Here is a 14,768-nt window from a genome sequence, read left to right on the forward strand (position 1 = left end):
AAATATAATACGTATATAGACAGTACTACATCATCATCCAATATTTATATAAACTCATGTAATGCTGCCAAAACCAAAGCTGCCACAAGTAAATCAACTCGTATTCCAAAAAGGAAAATAAGAATTAATAATAATAAAATGAAAACGCAATTATTGTAGTGAAATTTTAGCAGTAGCTGCCCAGAACCCGAAAAACAAAAACAAAAACAATTAGAAGCTCCTAACTAATCTTGAATTCTTGAAATACGAAACTCAACTACTCAAAAAATACCAAAAAAAAAATGTACGAGTATTTTGGGTGGTTTCCCTTTTAAATGTAAAATGGCTATTAAGTACTTATTATTGCATTATTACGCATTATGGATCATGGATTATGGATTATGGTATATAAAAAATATCTATTATATATGGCATATATTGTATATGAAGTTTTCATTGTACTACTTATATATAATCTATTTGAAAGTCATCATTATTGAACTTTGTAGTATGTTTCGTTATATATATAACACACACACTCACACACACACACACACACACACACTCACTCACTCACACACACTTTAGTAACATACACACTCACTCACACACACACACACTCCTTTATTAGTGGACTTGAACCCACTTGACTAGTCTACAATCCACTAAGTATGGCTCAAGGATATCCGATGCGACGGCTGAGACACGTCCACTCACATAGATGAATTTCTGCTGCTCAGGTATGGGCGTGTCCTACAGTCCGCCCCCAGTCGGGTATCCTTGAACGCATTTAGGGGGCGTAACGTGACAGTTTTAAATTTAGTTTAGTTTTAGTTTAGTTCTCTACCCAACTCTCTCACATTCTCACTGCAGAGAAAGAAGCGCCATAGTGGAATTTTGTTTAAGTTTTTTGTTTCGTTTCTATTATTGAAAATGAAAATTTAAGCAAATCATATGAAAATATTTAAACAAAAGTACACTTTACCTTATTTAGATGCAATGAAACTTTAATTCCTTGAATTAGTCAAATTTGATTTTGGACCTGAACAAACAAAAAAAAAAAAACAAAACAAAAAAACATTTAAAAATAAAAAAACAAAACGAAAACCAAGCATAAAAGTTAATGTAAAGCAAAGTACATACTTATACATATACACATATATAAAATTAGTTGCTAAACAGACAAATGTGCAACAAGTCCGGGGCAAGGTGAGGCGAAAAGGAGCTCGCATAATGTGTCCTGCACTCCTGATCCCGGCACTTCAGCTCTCCATTTGATTTTGAGTTCAAAGTTAAAGACAAAAATGAAATAAATATCTATTGTATCTGTTTGATTTCCTTGTTAAAACTAAAGCAAATATACAAAACGAATATTTTACCAAAAAAAAAAAAAAACAAAAAAACGAAGGCGAGAAATTACAAAGAAAAAACATTCAAAGATACAAAAAACATGAACCTCAGCACTCCTGCATCCTACACAAATGTAACAAAGTAAACAAAAATAATAAAACATAAATAAAATAAAATAAACCTTAGCGAAATCAAACATAATATAACACCGATCAAGGCTAAGCGAATAGGCAACAATATAATATACAAAAAAAAACCCAAAATACAAAAAAAAAAAAAAAAAACAAGTTAATAACATAACTAAAAATGCGCCCCTCCCCCTTTTCGAAAGTACAAATTGTTTTTATTGTGAAAAGATTTTTTAAAAAGAAACGTCAAAGAAACGTATGCAAAGAAGAGGAAATTTTTGAAAAAGAAGAAGACGAAGTAGAAGAAGAAGAGGAAATGGAGCAGAGAATCGAGAATCGAGAATCGAACGCGAGTAGGCAGAAAGCAATTAAAGACAACACGACCACGCCCACAGAAACCAAAAACTGAAAACTCCAAACATAAGAAAAAAAGAAAAATATTTAAAAGTGTTTTTATTCCATAATTTTGTTTTAATTTTAACATCAATTATATCAAATCTGTCAGCAAAAAGAAACATCCAAGCTTGAACTTTGTTCAAATTAGTTATCGCTCAGCTTGAACTAAAATGATTTAACAAAAATTTTGAGTAATAAAAGAACAAGAGCCAGAATTAAAGAAGAAGCAGTAAAAAGCAATTAAATAACAAGATTGAAGCCCGTAGCCGCCTCTAGAATGCAAAAAAAAAAAACTAAACAAAAACTAACCTAACATAATTTAAGCTAACCTAAAAAATAAAAAAAACCAAAAAAATAAAAACCAAACTTGCTTTCGATACAAATTTAACAGCATTAAAAAACACATGAGAAACAAATTAAAAACAAAAAGAAACAATAATTTTGCAAAACTCTTTCTATGCTTACACATTTACAAATTTACAAATTACACACAAACAAACACTTAAACATTTTATTGGCGAAACAATTTCATTATTTATGTCTCTAAACAAAAAACATAATAAAATTCAACAAAAAAAATTAATAAATAAAAATGAGAAAAAAAAACTAAAAAAAAAAAGGGAAAATATACATACACAGCATGTTGTAACCCCATTTAGCACTTAAACATTTATGTATATGAAAGTATATATAAAATATGCGTATTTGTCTTTATTAATAATATTATACAAATAACATTTACTATATATTATATTATAAAACGATTAACACTTCTAATTATATATTATGTATGAATAAGAAGACAAATAAAAAAGCAAACAAATCACGAAATATTTGCAAAACGGCAGACTTTAAACCCAAATTGAAAAAATTCACACTCAAAAATACCAAATACAAATGATAAACATCTTTCAATAAAGTGCGACCATTGTCGTTTATAATCATCAAAACAACTAAAATCAAACTCAAGTCCTTTAAGGGTGAGCTGGTCACACAGCTGCGAGCAATTGGTCAGCAGCACTTGAAAAGAACCAGTGCCAAAAACAATGAACCAGTTCCCTGGGGCAACGGAAAATGGCCACAAAGCGAACCGACTGTCGAAAGGGTTGTGCCTGGTCGTGGAGGGGGCGCAAGGGGTTCGGTTAAGTGGAGCTTAGGGTGTCGCTGCTGCGCATTTTGTGTACAGTCTTTCACGTGATGGATGCCGTTAAGTAGCCCTTTGGGCTCGAATTTGATTCACTTGCTCGATTCAATTGGCATCAGTGATGCCCACTTGGCTTGCTTTCTGTAAATTTGGCATTTATACGATAGTGAGCTGGCGGCCAAGGTTTTAGTTCAGCAGGCAGCGGAAGTTGTGTCACTTTTATCAGCAGAAAACAATTTCTGGTTAGAGTCCTGGAAATCCTTTAATGCCAATCGATATTTTCAGCTTACTGCGAGCTAAGTCTTACAACATAGCCTTGCAGACTTTCAAAGGACATGGTGCCTTAGGATCACAGGAACCAGGCACAACAATCTGAACTAACTTATAATGAGTTAATCTGAGAATCTTATCAAGAATTTTTAGTTCATTTAATTGCATGATTTGAATCAGCCGCATAAGGACTTCTTTTTTTCCACAGAACCTCAGAAAAGTCCGTGAAATTGTCAAGTTATGGCCGAGTCTTTGAATTTAGGAATAATAAAAACTTTTTTTTTGAATCCTGAACACCTATGGAAAATTCTGCTTGCAGCGAGATTAAAAAGAAACGAAGTGTATTTAGCTGAAAGTTCCATATCCTTTAAGGGACATAGTCGTTTGCATCACAGAAACATATTCTAGCGATATTTATTTAAGAATATGAGGGACACATGTCCTTGAGAAGTCCGTAAGGAAATGACCGAGTTATAAATTGGCTATTAACAGAATGGAAATTAATGAAAGGTAAAAAATGACCAAGTAATAAATAGACTATAAATAGAATGGAAATTCATTAAAGGTAGCTTGAGTAAAATTGGAATTATAAATATGTTTTTGAAATTAATTGAATCAAATGAACTAAAAATATCCCAAACAGCGAAATTTGTCTGTTTACCCGCTGAAACTAGCTTAATCAGCTTGCCTCTAAAATATGGCCAACACCGATTGGCACTGGCCGAAAGCTTCTAATGTGATTGCCGGACTGATTGCTCTGAGCCCATAAGCTGTTGTGGCAGCTACTTTGGCTTTGGAAGAGCATTCAATAGCCAATTAGCCGCTGCACCTGACCGAGGCAGGCTAATTAATTTTGGCCCCGCTGTGGCAGCTGATGCAGCAACAAATTTGGTAATGCAACAATTCAATTGCAGCTGATGCAGTTGCTGCTGCTGCTGGGAGATGGGCAGCTGCCCCACAGCAAAGTGGCAGCTGGAGTCCCGGCGCACTTAGCAGCAGACGTGGACGTGTCTGCGTGTGAAGTTTAAGCTGTTTAGTGTCAGGACGAGTGGGTGGCCGCGTCAGTGTGTGTGTGAGTGTGTGTATACAGAGCCAGTCAAGAAGCGGAAATCAAACAAGACCCACAAAGGAGCTGTGTGGGGAGTGGGGTACTTAGCTCTCGGCTGTCGACTGTTGGCTGTTGGCTGTTGACTGCAGCTGTGGCTGTGGCATGGTACGTGGCATGTCTGCAATTGTCTGCGTGGCCGGCATGGCAAATATTTAACCCAAACAATGCGCTTAAATCAAAAGCGAGCCATGTCTACCGCATAACTACGCGACAAGCAATCATCCACTCTGGAGCTCATTCCGGCATTCGGGATATTCCGGGGCATTTCCACATACACAAAATCTATTTAAACCCACTTCAGCCTGACGCTGCACTTTTGGCTTTTAATGCACTCCAGTCCCCACTCCCGACTCCCCGACTCCGGACTCCGGCTTCCAGTTGAAGTTCGGTTTGGCAGGGCAGGCAAATCAGCTTTTATATTCGCCTGGCCTTTGGCCCCGGAGTTCAGCCATGGAATCACTCTCTGGGGGCATATCCCTAGCTGCACATTTGTGGCCATTGAACTGTGGCGAGACCCATAAACACAACACAAGTCAAAGTGCCGCCTGGCACTCGACTTTATCTTTCAAAAATGCGAGCCACAAAACTTTCGCCTTCGAATGGTCAGTTAAAAACTGTCAAGGAATGCGGAGTGTGGGGCCGGCACTCCCCAAGGACCCGACTCGCCTGTGTCCAAGGCGCAATAAGTCTGGGCATGCATAATTAGAAAACTTTTGCTTAAGTCATATTTGTTTGTGATCCAGCACCCAAAGTAGGCGTGGATGGGGGCTCGAACTAAACATGTGTCGTTATCTTTATAAATCAAAGGGAATTACAAGATGAGCTGCCCCCCCAGAGAAGCCGAGCGTATGCATGCCACAAATGCTTGAAATTGTTGCAAGGCTCCCCCATCCACTTAACTGGACAAAGGAACTGGGCAAGGATTCAACACACATACATACATATTTTTAATGATTTATTTCCAATTTAAGCAAGATTTCGTGCTTGAAATCCTTTACCTAATGGCCCCCACGTAGCCACTGGCCAAAGGGTGCAAAACGCCGAGCATCTTCGGAACAGCTCCACCTCCTCATCCTCCTCCTCCTCCTCCTCCTGCTCCTCCTCCTCCACCTCCTCCTCCTCCTCCAGCTCGTGTCCTGCTGCTGGTGTGCTAATATGCAAATCAAATTTATTGCACTCGCACTGGTCCTGGCCGAGGGTCGCACCACGAATCCTTTTTATCTGTGCTGTCGCCTGGCGTACGGCGCACGCATAAATCTTGTATAAGTTGCTCCTTGCCAGCAGTCAATATGCTAAATCAGCAGACGCCTCGCCCGTACAGCCGAAAGGGGTTACACGGGGGGTCGGGGCCGGGGCCGGGGCCGGGGCTGGGGTTGTGAGATTGTTTGGACAGCTGCTAAGACATTTCAATAACGCTTTGGCATTCCGCATGCCAAGGCGAAATTTTGAAATTGTGGACACACATTTCTTAGGGACTTGCGAGGGGGGGGAGGGGGGGCAGTGTTCAGAAGCATGTCTGCAGAGTTTTAATCAAAAGACTTGACGACATCATTTGATTAGTCGCAACTCACGGGAATTGTACCAAACACTTGTGTTTAAGGCACATATTTAACAACTATATAGGTGGATGAGATTGGCGGTTCTTTATTTCGATTAAGTTAAAATCTCGTCGGTTTCAAAAGTCGATTGAAAAGTAATTGGAAGATAAACACAAATATACATGTTTGCTGTTTAACTCCGGGATATTCAACTGAGTCCAGGATTCTAATATATAGAATCTAGGATTGTATAAGCCTATAATATATGCTATTATATGTAGATTAGCATTGTAAGGACATATTATATACGCTTATGTTATAAGGTATAAATACTTTGGAAGTGAGGTGACAACTCGAAAAAGTGAACACTGAAAACTAGACAAAGCGCATTCCATTCGTAGATCAGGATTTTCGATTTGAAAATTTTCCCTGAAATCCATTTGGAAGGGTAGACAGCAATTATATGGAAACTCTTTCTAGAGTTTAACTAACCGGTTTTAAGTGACTTGCTTAACGGCATCGCCACGCCTGTCATAGCTCACGAGTCCTGCGAAGATTTATAGTGTGAAATGCAAACAGAGCGCAGGGAGGGGCCGCGGTGGGGTGGGGCGAGAAAGTGCGTCGCTTTCACTAGCCGGCAGCCAAATGAGAGACGAAGACAAAGCAACTGCAAAGATATGAATTACGAGTGTGTTGCCAAAGCGACGCCAAATGATGTCCTGCGGTGCAAGCGGCAGGCACGTTGAGTGTGCCCGGCTCGACGCCCTAAATCAAACGGGCAGACATTGTCAGTCAGCGTTAGGGGCGCAATAAAAAGGATTTCGGCTGTCTACCGAATGCATTTTCCCATATTCCCAATTCCGCATTTTCATTTCATGCCTATTGAGTGCTCTGTATGTGGCACGGTGGCACGGTGGCTCGGTGGCACGTTGGGCGGGGCGGTTGGCGACTGCCAGCCGTTGCAAATTTGTCAACAGGCACAACAAATGTCAATGTGATAAGCGGCACAAGTTTTTTATCACAGAATAAATCACTCGCAAAAAGAAAACACCAGAAAATATAAGAAAAAACCCACAAATTTGGGCAGCCGCAAAAAAAAAATGCAATAAATATGATGAGAAGGCCCGAAAGCATGTCCAATGCCAAAAGTTTGCTATCAACGAATTTTCGTCGTGGTTGGCCAAGATTAATATGCCCATACTGGGCCCATTGTCCAGCGTCCATTTGTATGCCGGACTGAACTTTGAACCCCGACCCCAGCCGTTGCCAAATTGTGCTTAAACATTTGCAACAAATTTGCGGCCCATTGTGCCGAACGAACCACAAAGCCAAATGGAAATGGATGCAATTTTAAAGCAGAACCCATGCCCATTTAGTGGGCAATACATCTGATGGTACATCTGTTCAAATATTAGCTTATAAAATTGTTTAAAATGCGCAGCCCATTCGGGGATTGACAACCCATTGACGTGCGCATTGGTCACGCTCGCCTGCACGTACCATCTACCAGGGGGAAGGGGGAGGGGGAAAGGGGGAGGGTGGGTGATTGGGAAGAACTAAGGCCAAACACAAATAAGAAACATCATCAGCGCCATTTGACAGTTGCCACAATTTATCATAATTCAATGCATGCCATGTCCTGTCAATCATCGACAAGGACTACGAAAGGGTGAACACACATTAGCCACTTGCCGCAGGCTCTGGGTTGGGATTCGGTTCGCTGTCTGCTCAAGTGCAGGACATTTTAACAAGTGACTTATGAATTATTCTTTATGCCCCCCACCCAGTCTGCCTGCCCCTTCTACCAGCCAACCATGTCCGGTTGTCACACACGCCATGCATTTTATCCCTTTGCTTTTTGTGTTTCCAAATCAGATTAGCCTCAGCTCTCTGGGCTACATGAAAGGGTCAATAAGGCCAATGGGACTTTTTCTCAAATGGAATATACAATGCGATTTTCGAGATTAGATTTTCATCTGTATAGACAATACGTGACCATAAAACACTTCAATTGTAGCCAAAGACAAACCTCCGCCTTTAACTTAACGCTACCTGCAAAGATTCTTCCCACTAAGTTTATTCAAAAAATAAATATTTATAGTTTTGCATTGATCTTTAGCTCTAAAACTCGAGCATATCGATTTTATCACTATATATGGGCGCAGGGTGGACGTAACCGATCTTTAGAGCAAGTCAATGTTGGTCTACCCGCCAAATTTGGTAACTCTTGCTTGGAAACTGTGCGGGATATCTATTTTTACGGCTCTCTCCCGCCTACTTTGGGCGTGGCAATATACATATACTTTCATACAGACAGAACGAATTAAAAAGTAAACGGATCTCTTTTATAATAAGTAGTTATAAGGTTAACCCAGAACCCCCCCCCCCCCCCCCCCCCCCTCCACAATTTCAATGTACCCGCCTACTTAACGGGACAAAATCTTATCTAAATTGATTAGATATAGGTATAAATCAGAAACTCAGTAATCAATCATCAATCAAGAAGTTAGTACCTCCAATGGTTCTGCTCAAAGAAACTTTCTAGAAAATTCTAGAAATTCCCAAATCAACAACATTTACCTACCTTATAGCCTTAAAAGTTGACCAACTATTCCGAACATATAAATGCAAACATTTTTCTCTAAATCTTTATTTTAAAAAAATTTTTCAAATATTAAAAAAAAAACACTAAAAATAAACACATTTGTATTTAGTTTGATCGTAATGTTTATTAAGTTAATAGCTCTATTGACTAATTGACAGAAAAATATTTATATGTATATATTGTACTTGTTTATATCTAAATGTATTCCTTATGTAGATGGATTATTTAATTTCAAATGAATTCTTGAATGGGAACTGCCCCGAACAGCTATAGACAATTCACGGAAGAACTAAAGCATGAACTTTCGATAACGAAATAGTTATACATAGCATATTGTAAATAAATCACAATTTAGTCTGTCGTTTTTAGACGCACTGATTAATATATGACGCTGCTTTTTCGTAAGCCCTTTATCTAGAGTGGCCAGCGGCTGGGATTGATAAGAAAAGAACTTGGGGATTTGACTGTGCCTTGGAATGAAATCGACTTCAAACAGAACGTTGTATTTATTTGGCCAATATTTGTATGAAACAAAAAAGAAGAGCTTTTAACGTTTGAGTGTGATTTAATTATAAACTAAATTTGGCAAAAACTTGTGAAGATAACAAAATACTTGTTGGGATGGTGTTTTTTTTTTGCAGCGGCTAATTACAGTTAATTTTAAATAAGAGGTTTTTAAGAGCACAGTAAAAACTATGAATAGCATGCTAGACAATGAGTTGGTGTATTGGTGTTTCCCGTGGGCGGGGCCGTGACACCTTACAAGTTCTTGTCGAAGAGGAACTCGCCCAGTTGGCCGTGGGAGGACATCATCTTCTCCAGTGTGGTGATCTTGCCAGCCAGATCGCGCTGGCCAGTCAGCTGCTCCTCCAGATAGACGCCAGTCAGATAGTCGACCAGATGGTAATCGTTATCATCAGCCTTCTTGGAAGTACCCTCACAGGTCTTGATCAGTTCGCGAATAGACTTGGTCACCTCGGTTTCTAGCTTGAAAGCATCCTCCAAAGCCGACAGACCAGTCCAGTTGGTCACCTTAACAGACTATAACGGGGCCATTAAAATGTATATTCAAATGAAGAGAGCATTTCAAAACATTTGCAAAGTATACTAACCGGTACTTTGATCAGGTTGTTAACGGTGTCGGTCAACTGGCCACGCATCGACAGGTACTCCACCAGCTTGGAGCCATGCTCGCGCTCCTCCCTGGCTGCCTTGAAGAAATGCTCGGCGAAGCCAGGACGATTGACGGTGTCGGTTGAAAAGTAGGCAGCCATGGCCAGGTACTGGGTAGAGGCTTCAATCTCCTTCTGAATCTGGTCGCGCATGCTCCTAATGCATGGCTCCTTCATGTCGGGCCATCCCTTGAAAACCGCATTCGTCTTGATGTTGCCTGCAAGCCAATATATCAACATTTAGATAAAGCGGTATGTTATCGATAGATAGAGTAATTTAACAAGAGTTTTCCATATGTGACATACAGTTAAGAAAATCTTGCTTGAGATCTTGCGTTTGCGACTTTCGATTTTTCAAGTCCTGCACAACACTGGACTGTTTAGCTGTGGGCGCTAAGGGGAGCAAGGAGTGGTTATTAGAGCGGTCATTACATAAGCAGCACGGGTTATTGCATACGCAATGCACACTCAAGTTTCTAGAACTAACAAGAGCGTGTGCAAATCCAAAGTGCAGTTATATGTTAAACTCTCACTCTCCCTCTCTTTATTTTTTATTCTCTGCGCTCTTTGTGGTAACGTGCGCAAGTGTCACCATAGTAACGGAATTTGTTTTGGTTTTGTGCCGTGTGCAAAAATTCGCGCTTCTACTCTAACTCAACTTAATCCGTCTCGCTCGCACTAGCATAACCGAGCTTAGGCCGAGGCCGTGTGCAAAAGGTTTTAACAAAAACATAATACGGACTTGTCGATAAGAGAGTTTATTAGTTACGTTCTCCACAGTTGCCGTTATGTGTAGAGCTGAGATTGAAATTCACCTATTATACAACATATGTATGTAAATTAAGCTAATCCGTTATATAATCATCAAAGCTCAAATAATTGCGGCAAGCGAAAGTTAGTTGACTTGATTTTGTATTATATTGGTATAAATATTCAAAAGTATGCCATGAAGAGAGCAGTCAAGCGAACAGCTGACCAGAGATGCTCTTAGATATGTGTGCGCACGCCTCAATTCTCTTACTTGCACTCTCGCTCTCTCTTGCTCTTTGTTTGGCCTTACGCTGCGTCGCCATCGAAGCGAATTGCGTCGAATTTGATTGGTTTTTACAAATTATTTTTGTTTTCACTTAACAATTTAAGAATGTTTTAATATAGATTGAAATTACTTACATTGTAGGTTATCAGCCTGGGCCTGGTTGACCACAGCCAGAACGACCAGTAGGCAAATACTCGCAATTAATTTCACCATGTTTGTTCTTCGGTTGTTGCTGTTGTTGTGCTTGTTGTTGTTGTTGATGTCTTTACACGAAATCACAGAACAAATATATCACTTTCAGTTAATAAATCAATGCAATCAATTTACGTGCTCAGCCTAAATGCACAAATGAAAATGAACCGTTTCGGTTGTACTGCCAATGTTAAATAGAGAACTTTCGAGTCGACCTTTTATCTCGTCTCAATTGTCTATCAAAGCTGCCTTTACACTCACTGGCATAGAAGGCGAAGCTTGCTCTTTCTCTCAAATTTGACCTATTGGATTATTCGGTTCTTCCGGTACCTTACGATACTGATTTATGAAAGTATACCCTGACAAATTGGATCTTTTCACGTACTTGAACGTTTTGTAATTCTTCTGCTTAACGCGCCTTCGCTATGTGAATGCAAACTGTCTGTGCCAGTGCCGAGCAAAACACTTTTAAACGCTTCGTCGCTGGTAGCTCTCGCTCACAAAGAGCGCTGTGTGTGCCTACACAATACGTGTAAGCTATGTGTGTTTGTGTTTATGTGTGTGTGTTTCAGCGTTCTCTTATCAATCCAATATGTCGTCGCATAGTTTGTTATTGTTGTTTGATAGACGTACTTAATTTACCACACTTACTTCCACACGTCCTCAATATAAAATCTCCTCTGTTAATATTAGTAATATGTCGTTGCTGAACAATGCCTAATAATAATGGCCGCCAAATGGCAGCGGAGGCTCTCCAGTCAACTGTTCTTTGTTACAAATTTACTCGTACATGGGGTATATATGATATGCATATACATATGTACAATAAAACCACAGAGTGGTAATTGAAGATAATATGACAAATGAATGAGCTTTAAAAATACTAAGTTTTAAATATAAAATTCCAATTTACCTTTCATGCTATAAAAGAATTGCCAACTAGGTTGGTGGACTTGAACAGTTTAATTGTATTAATATAGTTAAATTGCTTTCTTGTTACTACATAAAAATGTAATTGTGCAGGGTATAGCCGATGCGACCCTTTTGATACAAATTGTGCTTGTGTTAATTTTGACTGGTACACGTCAGGGGTTGCCATGTTCTCATGTTTGATATGAAAAAATATGATGGCTTAATACCTAACTTGAGCACAGATGCTAAAATAATCTTATATGGTAGGGGATCAATCAAGATTTTGATTGACTATCAGTGCCAACACGGCAACTCCTGAAGGGTAACCATAATGTCATATATGATGCCGAACGCCTGATAAGACTTTTGTGAAATGATAACAAGACATTTAATACCAAAACCCAACTGATAAGTTTTAAGAATCATTGAAAAATGTTGTTTTTTGATTGCCTGCAAATGTTGATTTTTATTGAAAAAACATATTCATTTAATTCCTGTTAGCCTTGGTCGTGATGGGCATAACTTTTTATATTGGCTTAAACTAGTTTTATTTTAGTAAACAGTTAATTACATTCGCTTGATTCATTTTCTAGCTCTATGATGAAATATGAAAACTGATTGTGAGAACTTTGAACACGCTGGTAACCCTACGCGCCGCGCAGAGCGCACAAACAACTTGAGAGTGCCTGAGTCACAAAGAAAAACAACCGCAATGGCAATAGCAACAACAACAAGCAGAGACGCGGCCATATTGCCAGAGCCATTTTTGACTGACAACGAAATCCCCAACGGAGAGCCGGCGAGTGCAAAACAGCATACCCATACACTCTCACTCTCGCACACACACTCGCGCACTCACTCACACTGGCGCACAGAGCGAGGCATTGCCGAGGCATAGAAACGAGACAAACGCAACGCTATAAACAGCAGTTCACAATTTGAGTTCCAACAAGAAGCACATAAGAAACAACACATAAAAGTAAAGCAGAAAAACTGAAAATTAAGTTTAACGCGACACTAAAGTAAGTGGTTCTGTTCAATTGTGAGCTACTTAATACGATCATAACAAATAGGAAACTAAAATATTAAAGTTATTAAAAAAAAAAAACAAATTACGGGCAAGCAATTGAAAATTGCGCTCGCGAGTCGAAGAGAGTCAAAGAATATTCAAGAAATTACGACGCAGAAGGCGCATTGTTATTGTTGCTGCTTTGTTTCTTTAAATCGAATTAACGAGAAGCAGACTGACAGATTTTTGAAATTCAAATAGGTCTAATTGTGAAATTTCGTTTATTCTAATTCTAGAAAGTAAAAACAAACAAAATGAAATATTTCATTGCATTCGCTTTGATTGCGGCCGTCTGTGCTCTTGCGCAGGCCCAAGAGCAAACCTGCCAAGTTGACGTGCAGTCTGCTTGCGGACAAACTACTAACGGTGAGTACTCCACACAAAATCCCAAAGAGAGAGAGATTGACTGAGCGCACGAATGGAAGAGAGCGAAAGAGAATGGTTGTATGTGTGTGTGTGATTACTCGTTCCGGTTTTAACTGTAACTGTGTATTGCTTTTGAATATTTTATAATTTTAAAAATAAACAAGCGCTCATGGCCTTTTTCTCAGACGAAAGTAAGCGAAAATACTTCCTTATCTTAAACAAACCAGCCTAATGCTTCCCACACCCTTGCTAAATGTCACCTTTTGTATTCACCCATCACAGGTGGTGTCTCCAATTGTAATGCACGCTATGCCGCCATTGGACATCTGGAGCCAAAGCTGCAGGACTACATTCAGCTGCAGCTGAAGAAGTCTTATGAGTATCTGCTCTTGGCCACCCACTTCAACTCGTACCAGATGAACCGACCCGGCTTCCAGAAGCTCTACCAGGGTCTTTCTGATCGCGGCTTTGACGATACCATCGAGCTCATCAAGCAGGTGACACGCCGCGGCGGCTCCGTCGACTTCAGCAAGGCCCATGACAAGGGTGTTGCCCATCCACCAGAGGTGCACCTCAACGAGCTGGAGTCGCTGGCACGTGCCCTGGACAACGAGAAGGAGCTGACCAACGGCGCCATTCACGTGCACACCAGCGCCACCCACGGCACCACACAGAACCGCGAACACGATCCCGAGATGGCCCATTATCTGCAGGAGAACTTCCTGGGCAAGCAGGCCGAGTCTGTGCGCAAATTGTCTGGCTATGCCAACGACCTGTCCAAGTTGGTCACCGTGCGCGAGCCATCCCTCTCCGTCTATCTGTTCGACGAGTATCTGCAGAAGCAGTAAGCAGTCATCTGTGCACCGCAACTCCTAATAGCTGTTATCAAAATTCACTCATCGTTCTGTTCAAAATACAATTAATTTTCTAGTATTATAAAGATTCCAAAAAATAAACCCCACGCTGCGTTCTGTAAATTTCAATTGTCATCCGAGTTGTGTTAAATAAATCGAAGCGCAGCAGCTACAAAAGCAACAAAAACAAAAAAACAAAAACAAATACGTGAAACATCTGATTTACAATCGCTTATTATTTAATTTGATTTATTTTCCATTTACACACACACACATACACAACATGCATACACATACACACGCACACACATATTTGTGATAACGTTTAAGTAAGCGTTCGCTTGAACAAATGTATCTTTAAATTATGTTACCAAGCTAAATAAATAAATAAACAAAGACAACAATATACGCAGTATTTCATGTTTGATATTTAACATGCAGATAAAGTCGCTTGCATATTCAAAAGCATGTCTATGCGGCGTCTGGCACTTGCTTTCTGCCAGCTCAATTTGCAGCTGTTTGTTTTCGACTCGCTGATAGCAAATGAGCTGGGGGTGTACTTTGCATTCGACTCTGATTACAATTTGCAGCGTTACACAGGAACTATACGTATTTGGCCTAGGCAAAAAAGATTATCTTTTTTATAGAA

At 39.8% G+C, this 14,768-nt stretch overlaps 2 protein-coding genes across 3 annotated transcripts; one reads left to right on the forward strand and one right to left on the reverse strand.

The window, feature by feature from the left end:
• Window positions 1-8,977: 8,977 nt before the first annotated feature.
• On the reverse strand, window positions 8,978-11,381 carry LOC115761780 (ferritin subunit). Of its 2 annotated transcripts, XM_030703711.1 has the most exons (5): window positions 11,304-11,381; window positions 10,861-10,989; window positions 9,997-10,083; window positions 9,631-9,908; window positions 8,978-9,559 (listed from the first exon to the last, which is right to left on the reverse strand). In XM_030703711.1, the coding sequence occupies exons 2-5, from the start codon at window positions 10,937-10,939 to the stop codon at window positions 9,278-9,280; spliced, it is 726 nt and encodes a 241-aa protein (XP_030559571.1). In that variant the 5' UTR covers window positions 10,940-10,989; window positions 11,304-11,381; the 3' UTR covers window positions 8,978-9,277. The 2 variants fall into 2 exon arrangements, with proteins under 2 accessions (XP_030559571.1, XP_030559572.1); XM_030703712.1 differs by lacking the exon at window positions 9,997-10,083 and having other exon boundaries at window positions 10,861-11,341.
• Window positions 11,382-12,763: 1,382 nt separating this feature from the next.
• Window positions 12,764-14,499, forward strand: LOC115761781 (ferritin heavy chain). The gene is made up of 3 exons (XM_030703713.1): window positions 12,764-12,852; window positions 13,136-13,265; window positions 13,548-14,499. Exons 2-3 carry the CDS (start codon window positions 13,154-13,156, stop codon window positions 14,111-14,113), a joined length of 678 nt encoding a protein of 225 aa, XP_030559573.1. The 5' UTR covers window positions 12,764-12,852; window positions 13,136-13,153; the 3' UTR covers window positions 14,114-14,499.
• Window positions 14,500-14,768: the final 269 nt, after the last annotated feature.

Source organism: Drosophila novamexicana, unplaced genomic scaffold (assembly GCF_003285875.2).
Source record: "Drosophila novamexicana strain 15010-1031.04,08,12 unplaced genomic scaffold, DnovRS2.1 tig00000485-arrow-pilon, whole genome shotgun sequence".
Classification (NCBI taxonomy): domain Eukaryota; kingdom Metazoa; phylum Arthropoda; class Insecta; order Diptera; family Drosophilidae; genus Drosophila; species Drosophila novamexicana.